The sequence below is a fragment of the Mirounga angustirostris genome, unplaced genomic scaffold (assembly GCF_029215605.1).
Source record: "Mirounga angustirostris isolate CCGP_5_RB_7025 unplaced genomic scaffold, mMirAng1.0.hap1 SCAF_16, whole genome shotgun sequence".
NCBI lineage: Eukaryota > Metazoa > Chordata > Mammalia > Carnivora > Phocidae > Mirounga > Mirounga angustirostris.
The window spans coordinates 24,133,454-24,144,022 of record NW_026991724.1 but is presented as its reverse complement, the minus strand read 5'-3'; the positions used below and the strand labels follow the sequence as shown (position 1 = coordinate 24,144,022).

Genomic DNA, 10,569 nt, shown 5'->3' with positions numbered 1-10,569 from the left:
AATCTTTATTTCCTTCCTTCTGCCTTCCTTAGGCTTCATTTATTGTTCTTTTTCTAGCTCCTTTAGGTGTAAGCTTAGGTTATTTATTTGAGATTTTTCTTGCTTTTTGAAGTAGGCCTGTATTACTATATACATCCCACTTAGAAATGTTTTTGCTGCATCCCAAAGATTTTGAACTGTTGTATGTTCATTTCATTTGTTTCCATGTACTTTTTTATGTCTTCTTTGATTTCCTGGTTGACCCACTTAATGTTTAGTAGCATGTTGTTTAAGCTCCATGCATCTGTGTTCTTTCTAGATTTTTTCTTGTTGTTGGCCTCTAGTTTAATAGAATTGTGGTCAGAAAAGATGTGTGGTATGATTTTAATCTTTTTTTTTTTTCCACTTTCAAAACGCATCATTTTATTTTCCTCATAAGGCAGTCATACATTATAAACTTTAAGCACGTGACAGTCACATGATTTCTTCAGTAAGCCCTAGGACTTCCATGAGTTTTCCTGGAGCTTACAGCCAGAGTAGTCAAATATTAAAGCTTTCTCCATAGCCACACATTCCTTTGATGTTTGGGTTATTGAAAACAAACTCACTGGATAATTTATCTTCAACATAGTCCATTTCTGTTCCTAAAAGTGTTAGCTGTGCTTTCTTTTCGATGAACACTCTGACTCCATCTTGAACAACTTCTTCATCAGAATCTCCTTTTGTCTTTGTATATTCTAGAGTATAAGAAAGGCCGTTACAACCCCTGGTTCGGACACCAACTTTCAGACCTACGTGTTCGGGCTTATCTTTAAGAAGCTGTTTTATCTTGTTTACTGCTGAAGGTGTCAGGGTGAGGGCGGCCCGGGTGGGCTGCAGCTTCCTCTTGCTCACAGCCCGGACAGTGGCCCGGACTAAAGAAGCCGACATCCTCACTGTCCCGGAGCCCCGTGCCTCGGGCTGGAGCTCGGCCACCTCAGCCACTCTCCATGGACACGGCAGCCGAATTTGATTTTAATCTTTTTATATTTGTTGAGGCTTGTTTTGTGGGCCAATATGTAGTCTTGGAGAATGTTCCATGTGAACTTGAAAAGAATGTGTTTTCTTCTGTTTTAGGATAGCGTGTTCTGAATATATTTGTTAAATCCATCAGGTCCAATGTGTCATTCAAAGCCATTATTATTTATTTTCTGCTTTGATGATCTGTCCATTGATGTGTGGTGTTAAATTCCCCTACTATACTATTACTGTATTATTTTCAGTTAGTTACTTTATGTTTGCTACTTTTATATATTTGGGTGCTCCCATGCTGGGTGCATAAATATTTTCAATTAGTTGTATCTTCTTGTTGTCCCCTTTATTATTATATAATGTCCTTCTTTGTCTCTTGTTGCAATCTTTGTTTAAAGTGTAGTTTGGAGGCACCTGGCTGGCTAAGTTGGGGGAGTGTACAACTCTTGATCTTGGGGTCATGAGTTCAAGCCTCAAATTGGGGATAGAGATTACTTAAATAAAAAAAAGGTTAGTTTGTCCAATATAAGTATTGCTACTCCAGCTTTCTTTTGACATGCATTTGCATGGTAAATATTTCTCCATCCCCTCACTTTCAATCTGCAGGTGACTTTAGGTCTAAAATGAGTCTCTTTTTGGCAGCATATAGAAGGGTCTTATTTTTTTTTATCCATTCTGACACCCAGTGTCATTGATTGGAGTATTTAGTCCATTTACATTCGAAGTAATTATTGATGGGTATCTGTCTCTTGCCAGTTTATTTCTTTGTTTTGTGGTTGTTTCTGAAGCTTTTCTCTGATCCTTTCTTTAGTGATATATTTGGATTTCTTTATCTTTATTCTTTGCATGTTTATTAGTTACTTTTGATACATGGTTATAGTTAGGTTTGTATATAGCCTCTTCTGCAAAGTCTATATTCAGTTGATGGTTATTCAAGTTTGAACCCATTCTTTTCTCCCCTCCTCTCCACATTTTATATATATGTTATTGTATTTTATGTCCCTTTTTGGTGTATTAGTTCCTTAACTGATTTTTACAGAAATACTCATTTTACTGCTTTTGTGTTTCCTGCCTTTATACTGTCACCTTTGGTCTCTCCATTCCACTCAAAGACCCCCCTTTAGTTTTTCTTGTGGGGCTTGTTTAGTGGTCACCTTTAGTTTTTGTTTATCTGGGAAATTCTTCATCTCTTCTTCTATTCTGAATGATAGCCTTTCTGGATAGAGTATTCATGGCTCCAGATCTTTTCCATCCCCCACTTTGAACATATCACTCCACTCTGTTCTGTCTTGCCAAGTTTCTGTTGAATAATCTCCAGCTACCCTTATGGGTTTTCCCTTGCAAGTTAATGACTTCTTTTATTTTGCTGTTTTGAAGATTTTTTTTCTTTATCACTATATTTTGCAAATTTAATTACCATATGTCTTGGTATTGGCCTGCTTCTGTTGATTTTTGTGGGAGTTCTCTGTGCCTCCGTGATCTGGATGTCTGTTTCCTTCCCCAGATTAGGGAAGTTTTCAGGTACTATTTCTTCAAACAAGCTTTCTGCCCCTTTTTCTCTCTTTTCTTCTTCTAGGACTTCTATAATATAAATGTTACTACGTTTGATGGAGTCACTGAGATCCCTAAGTCTGTTCTCATTTTGCATAATTCTCTCCTTTGTTCAACTTCATTGCTTTCCATTACTTTGTCTTCTAGGCCATTAATTTGTTCCTCTACCTCCTCTAGCCTGCTGTTCATTGTATCAAGCATGTTGCTAATCTAGTTTATCACACTCTTCATCTCTGCTTCATTATTTTTTAACTCTTTTATTTCTGTGGTAAGGATGTTACTGATGTCTTATCTTCTCAAGTCCAGTGAGTATATTTATCATCATTGCTTCAGGCATGTTACTTATAATCTTTTTCACTTAGATCTCTGGCTGTGGACTTATCTTGTTCTTTCGTTTGTGATAGATTTTTCTGTATTTGCATTTTGTCTACTTCTCTGCCTTATTCTCTCTGTTAGAAAGCTTGTTAGGTCTCCTGCTTCTGAAAGTAATGGTCTTATGAAGAAGAGATCATGTAGTGCCTAGGGCCTGGTGCTTCAGGGCGTGTTTCTGGTGTGTGCTGTGTATACTCTGCTCTTGTGTTCTGGCTGATTTATCCTTCATGCCATTTTCCTGAGGCTCTCTTTGCCTGCTATGAGCACCGTTTAGTCTCTGGCCTGAATGTAGTGAAGTTTAACTAGGAGTGTTCTGATCTGCTTGTGAAGTGAGACCTATCACCACTTCCACTGCAGCTGAGGCCTTGCAAAAACTCTTTGGTCAGGAGACTTGGTGTGGGCAGTGGTTTGTGCTTGTCTTCTTGGGCAGGGACCACCCTACTGGTGCTAAGGCAAGCATGACTGACAAGGGCAGTTCCACCAGAGTGCAGAGGGGTGGGGCTTGGTGTAAGCAAGTTTGGCTGCCACTGTTGGTGTTGTGCTGCTTTCCCCAGGTAGCTCTTTGTCCTGAGGGGACAGGGAGGGAAATGGGGCCAGCTAGCTCCTTTGTTCTCAGAGAGGTGTCTCTTTGATTGCTGCCTTAGGGACACCCTCTGCAAAGAGCAAATAATCTCTCCTCTGTGTGCTCCAGGCACTCTTCAGATCACTGTTTCCATATTGTATGCCTCTAGCTTATTTGTCTGCCTTCTCTCCAGAAGCAGCATTGTGTGCTCAGGTCTCTATCCCAGCCATACCTATTAAGTTTTAAAACTCAAGACTGTAAGCCCTGCTTGTTGCAAGAACTCAGAAAATTCAGCCCCTCTCATTTTCCAAGCCAGTGGCTCCTGGGAAATGTTCTCTTTGTTCATTCCCCTGTGTGCTTCTCTTTCACCATTCTCTTGCTCCTTCCCTTCCACAGCAGCCATGATCCATTTCTCCCCTAAACCACATCTCCACACTTCCTACATTCTTTAGTATGGCTTCTTTTCTCCCTTTAGTTGTGGAGTTTCTTCTGTCAGTCTTCAGGTTGATTTCTGAGGTATTTAGGGTGATTCAGTAGTTATCTAGTTGTGTTCATGGGATAAGGTGAGCCCAGGGTCCTCCTACTCCACGACCATCTTCCTTCTCCTTGGGGTAATGTTTTTAAAAGGTAAAAGAGGGCATTAGTGGGATTGTGCAGGGAAAGTTCCAAACCATGATGTGGATCCTTTCTTGGGAGAAGGAAGAGGCGTGGTAGCAAGATTGGACAGAAAGAACGTCAAATTGAAATGTAGATTTGGAAATATCTTGGGGAACCCAAGAGAGAATCCAAAGCAAAGGTTTCTCACTGGATAAGCCCAAGGTTGGATGGAAATAGCCAAGTCCCAGTACCTCTTTTTGTCCCTTGTGATGGCTGCCCAGGAGGAGCATGGCTTGGCATGAAAACTGAGATGGATCCTGAGGACATTAGCAGGTGAAGGCAGTTAGCTAACTGTACTTGTTGCCCTTGGACAGAAAGTTCTTTTTTCACGGGAGGTCTGAGCAGCACATCTCCTTAGCTGCCACTGCAAACTTCTTTTATCCCTTCAGTTCCATCATACTTTACTCCTTCGACTTCAAAGATCATTTTAGATGGGGAACATACTCTTACTCTGTACTTTTTTTCTTATTAAAAACTTGCATTGCAGGTAGATTAAATGACTCGGACAGGATCTCACATCATTTGTTGGAATCCTTTAATTTTAAGGTCATTTTCCCACTTAATCACACTTCCTTCTTTCTCAATGTATTTGATGCTCATGAGACTTGTTTCTTTAAGTACTGGGTTTTAACTGTGACTACTGTCCCATTTTTCTTCTGTTTTTCTTTATTTACTATATCTTTACACCAAACATCTTGCTAGAAACTGTGTCTATATTAACATTTTTTTTCTTTGTTAAGATTGCTGTTATAATATTAAATGTCTGCAAAAGGAAATTAGTATTCAAGCAGTGAAGAAAGAATATAAATGAGAATGCTCCTTGACTGACATCAACTCCGTTCTTTTCCACAGCAATTACTAATGTGACCATTTCTCCTTTTAATTTTTCTGGTGGTTCCAACACAATTCTAAAATAATGATATTCTTTTCTTATATTTCTTGTTATACTTTGCTATAAGCTATGAAAGATGGTGGATTTATCTCTCTTTAAAACATTACATCTCCTCTCCATGCCCAGTGTTTGCAATTTACAAATAATATTTAAGTGATAAAAGGTTACTATTTCCTTATCTCTCAGCTTTAGATAATTCATTGTGTCCCCCATTATGTAATCTATAAGCCTCTTTTTCACTTCTCCCTTTTTTTTTTTGTCTTCTAAACTCTGTTGGCTATACCATCATTTGTTAATATTATGGTTTATGACATTTATATTCTCTGCTGCAATCTAGAACAATTATTACCTTTTCTCTGAATTTTGAATATCAAAGTACCAAGAAAGGTAATAAAATCTTATGTTTCTAAATCTGTGATGCTCACATGAGAAGGTTTAGAATGTCAGGGTGACGTAATTCTCTTCTTCTACTACTCAGTAAGTGAAAAATTATCCAACATTCTATTTTGATTTATATAAGCACCACCCATTACTTTTATAGATTTTTCTTATCTGCAGTTCTATTTTTCACCCCTTTTGGACAGAAATAGATAAATACAGATACATTTATTCTTTATATATGTATAATGTATATTACCATCTTCAAAAAGTTTATTTTATTCATGTCTTTTTTTTTTAAGGTTTATTTATTTTAGAGAATGTGTGTGCAAGTGGGAGGGAGGGCAGAGAGTGGGGAGAGGGTGAATCTTGAAGAAGACTCCCCACTGAGTGTGGAGCACAACTCAGGACTCGATTGCAGGTCCCTGAAATCTTGACCTGAGATAAAATCAAGAGTCGGATGCTTAACTGACTGACATACCCAGGTGCCCCTGTATGTCTCTTTTAAAAAATGTTTTGGGGTGCCTGGGAGTGGCTCAGTCGTTGGGCGTCTGCCTTCGGCTCAGGTCATGATGCCAGAGTCCTGGGATCAAGCCCCTCAGCCAGGAGCCTGCTTCTCGCTCTCCCACTCCCCCTGCTTGTGTTCCCTCTCTAGCTGTCTCTCTCTCTGTGTCAAATAAATAAATAAATAATCTTTAAAAAAATTTTATTTTACTCACCATTACTGTTTCAAACTATCTTTAAATATGGTCTTTTTTTAAATTTCAAGGGTTGTTTTAAGTCTAGGGTCTCTTTTTATTGTGCTTTTATTTATTTTTTGAAGATTTATTTGTCACTTTTTTCTAGGATTACCTGCTGAAATATTTTTTAAAATTTCTTGAGTAGAAGGTAAATTTTCTGTGGTAATTCCTGCCTGAAAACATAAAATTTGACTGTGGACAACATTCTAATTTCAAAACCATTTTACTTTTTCTTTTTCAGTATAATCCTCAACAATCTCTTTTTTCTAAAATTAAGGTTTTTTTTTTTTAAATTTTGAGATGATCATAGATTTGTAGGAATAGCTGTAAGAAATAATTCAGAGTATAATTCTTGTGCCCTTTCCCAAGTTTCTCACAATGTTAGCATCTTGCAAAACTATGACAAAATACTACAAGGATACTGATTTTGCTACCTACACTCAAGATACAACACTGTCTATAATAGCAAGGATCCCTCCTCCTGCTTTTTTATAGCTACACTTCTCTCCCTTCCATGCCCAGTGCTCCTAATCATGGCAACAACCGATCTCTCCTCTATTTCTATAATGTTACCATTTTAAGCATGTTTTATAAATGCAATAATACAACATGTAACATTTTGAGGTTGCTGTTTTCAATTAGAATAATTTCTTTGACATTCATCCAACTTGTTGGATATATCAGTGGTTTGTTATTGTTGTTGTTATATATTTATTTCTGAACGGTATTCCATGCTATGAGAGTACTATAGTTTGCTTAACCATTTACCCACTGAAGGACATTTGTTTTGTTTCCAGTTATTGGTTATTACAAGTAAAGCTGTTATGAACACTATTGCACTGAAGTATAAATTTTCATTTCTCTAGGATAAATGTGCAAAATTGCAGTTGCTGCTTTGTATGGTATCTTCATATCTAACATGAAGATATGTTTATATATATAAACATGTCTATATATACAGTATATATATAATGCTGCCAAAATGTTTTACAGAGTAGCTGTAGCATTTTGCATTCTCACCATCAATATATAAGTGATCTATTTTCTCTGTATCCTTGCCAGCATTTGGTTTTGTCATTCTTCATTTAGTAATTCTGATGGATCTGTAGTGATATCTCATTGTGGTTTTAACCTACATTTATTTGGTGGCTAATGATACCGAACATCACTTTGTGTTTTAATTTGCCAACTGTGTACCCTCCTTGATGAAATGTTTGTCCATGTGTTTTTCCGGTTTTCTAATTGGAGTGTGTGTGTGTATGTGTGGCACTTTACTAATGACTTTTACGAGTTATTTATAGACTCTAGAACTAATCCGTTTTTGGATATGTGCTTTGTAAATACCTTTTCTTTGTCGTAGTTTATCTTTTCATCCTCTTAATGGGATCTTTTGCAAGGCACATATTTAATGCTGATGAGGTCCAGTTTCTCATTTTTTCCTTTTATGGATTGTGCTTTTTCCTAGGCTTATATCCTGAAGATGTTTCTCCTGAATTTTTACTTTCTAATATAGTTACAATTTTACATTTACAATTTTGCATTTAAGCTCATGATCCATTTTGAGTTAATTTTTGTATAAGATGTAAAGTTAGGTTGAAGTTCATTTTGGTTATCTATTTGCCCAGGACCATTTTTTTTTTTTTTAAGGCTCTTCCTCCTCCATTGAGTTATTTGCACCTGTATCAAAAATCAATTGGGCATATTTGTGTGGATCAAGCCACTGTTAAAGAAGGCGTGGCTATGTGCATTTTACAGTTAGAAAAAAGAATGGGGGATTGTTTGTGTTCATACAGCTAATCAGTGAATCATCACTTTCAAACCCGGCTTATCAAAGTCAAACGGGTTTTCCTAGCTTTTATGGACTGTGTCTAATGGTTCCTTCACATTCCCACAGTACTTTGCACACAATAGATACTCAAAAATGGGGGAAAATTGAATTTATAGTCAAGTGATCACTTAGAGTACATTGCATGTTTTAATTGGTAAGAGATCATAGAGGAGAGTTGACCTCTGTCTCTAGGCTGTGCATTACGACTAAAATATCTATAAAAGGGATCTAGTTTCAGAAATTTTCTTTCACTCGTATGGTTTCTCTTTGGGGGTTGCTTTACAATGCAGCTGTTTTTTGTTTTCTTAGAAACCTGACAGCACTTCTTCATTTTGAAGACAGACTATTAGGATAAAAATGAAACTGGCCAATTCTCCAAAGTGAGATTCTACAGTCACTAATTTAACGAATAGGTTGTCTCATATTGTGAGACCAAACTTGAATTATATATATAGTTTTTGATTATCAGTCCACACTGTCCTCTATATTCAGGTAAATATTGAGAATGGAGGTGTAGTCACTACCTATAAATGTCACTAGGACCATCTGCCTCAGAACTCTTGGAGTGTTGCTAAAAATGAAAATTGAGTGCTTCTACCCATGACTACTTAATCTAAATTTTGGTGTTTGGCCCTGAAATACCCATAAATATATTAAGTAGGTGATTTTTTTTTTTTCAGGACCATATTTGAGAAACATAATGCCATAGGACTGTTCTAGGAAAATATAGTTCCTTAAGATTAAGGTATCTGGCTTAGTTGTTGATATAAAATCCTTCAATAACTGGACATAGATAGGAAATCATGCATATCATGTGGCATCCAGTTTTTCCAGAATCGTCTGTTATATATGTTTACTGTTGAGGCCACTGCTGAAAAATCAAAGAGCAAAATGGATAAATTAAAAAGGTCACATGAATTACCTTTTTCACCCTTGTGGTAACTGAGCCTTTTTAACCAGATATGCAGATACAATGACATTTAACCAGACAGACATAAAAAGACAGAAAAAAACAATCCTAAAAATTCACATGAAGCAACAAAATGAACCTAAATCACTAATGCAGTCTTGAGCAAGAAAAACAAAGCTGGCAGCATCATACCTCCTGACTTCAAACTATATTACAAAGCTATAGTTATCAAAATGGTATCATTCTGGCATAAAAAACAGGCAGATAGACCAATGGAACAGAGTAGAGAGTCAAGAAATAAACCCACACATAGGCAATCAACCAATTTTCAACAAAGGTGCCAAGGAATATACAATGGGGAAAGGAAAGTTTATTCAGTAGATAGTGTTGGAGAAATTGGATATTCACCTGCAAAAGCATGAAACCAGATCCTTACCTTACACTGTGTATAAAAATCAACTCAAAATGAATTAGACTTAAGCATAAGACCTGAAACCATAAATACCCTAGAAGAAAACATAGGGGAAAGTCTCCTTAACATTAGCTTCAGCAATAGATATTTGGATTTGACACCAAAAGCACAGGCAATAGAAGGAAAATAAGTGGGATTACATCAAACTAAAACTTCTGCACATCAAAGGAAACCATCGTCAAAATGAAAAGGCATCCTACAGAATGGGAGAAAATATTTGTATATCATACATTGGATGGGAGGTTGATATCCAAAATATGTAAGGAACTGATATAAATTGATAGCATAACTAACTAAACTGCCTGATAAAAATTGGGCAGATGAACTGAATACACATTTTTTGCAATGTCAATATGGTGAATACTCCATATGGTCTCTTTGGTAGTCTGAATCAACATTCTTCCTTAAGTTGAATCTCTTTCTGTAGCTTCCTCTCAATAGTAAGATAGGATGATAAATGTGTAATGAGTGTCAATTATGTTCCAACCATTTTATATCCTTTATCACACTAATCTTCACCATAATTTTCAAGTAGGTATTATCTCTGTTTATAAATAAAGATACTAAGACTCAGCAAGATTAAGTAATTCCTCAAAGGTCACACAGCTTGTAAAAGATGATGTCCAATTGACTCTGAAAGTCATTTTTCTCTACTCCATAATCCTGCTCTTCTCATTCATCCTATCAAGTGGCCTTCTCAGAAAATCACCTTTGGCAAAATCCGCCCCCCCCCCCTGTTACTCAGAGCAGTTTCCTGTGAGTTATAGTTCAATAGAGAAAGCCCATGCTGCTGCCACTTTGCCTGAATTGGGTTAACTAAAGTCCTTAAACTGAAGCTGGGTGGATGCCCTGCTCCTTTGTATTTTCAGAGGGACTGGAGCATTTAAACATAAAATAGGTTATACGTAGGTTATATACAAAATTAACCATTTAATATTTATCATCAGATATCTTTATAAGAGAAAAAGACCTCTGATCCTTGGTGTTGGTTCAGTTAGTCTCCAAATACTGCATTTTATAATTTCATAGCTTCTTTCCTTTATTTTTTCTTCTCTTTTTCCTTTCTTTTTTGTTTTATTTAACAAAATACTCCTGTTTGATTTTTAATGAAAATCTGTAGATAAAAATAAGTACGCTTTTGAAAGTGGTTGAGAGGTTTGGCAGTGTTGTTACCTTAGCATTTATAGAGTGTTTAAAAACTGTTCAAGTAGCAACAA

General features: G+C 36.6%; 1 protein-coding gene across 1 annotated transcript; it reads right to left on the bottom strand.

Annotated features, from left to right (window-relative positions):
- Positions 1–371: 371 nt before the first annotated feature.
- LOC123854958 (iron-sulfur cluster assembly 1 homolog, mitochondrial-like) lies at positions 372–982 on the bottom strand. Its single transcript, XM_045890315.3, has one exon. It carries the CDS (start codon positions 907–909, stop codon positions 520–522), a length of 390 nt encoding a protein of 129 aa, XP_045746271.2. The 5' UTR covers positions 910–982; the 3' UTR covers positions 372–519.
- Between the last annotated feature and the right edge of the window lie 9,587 nt (positions 983–10,569).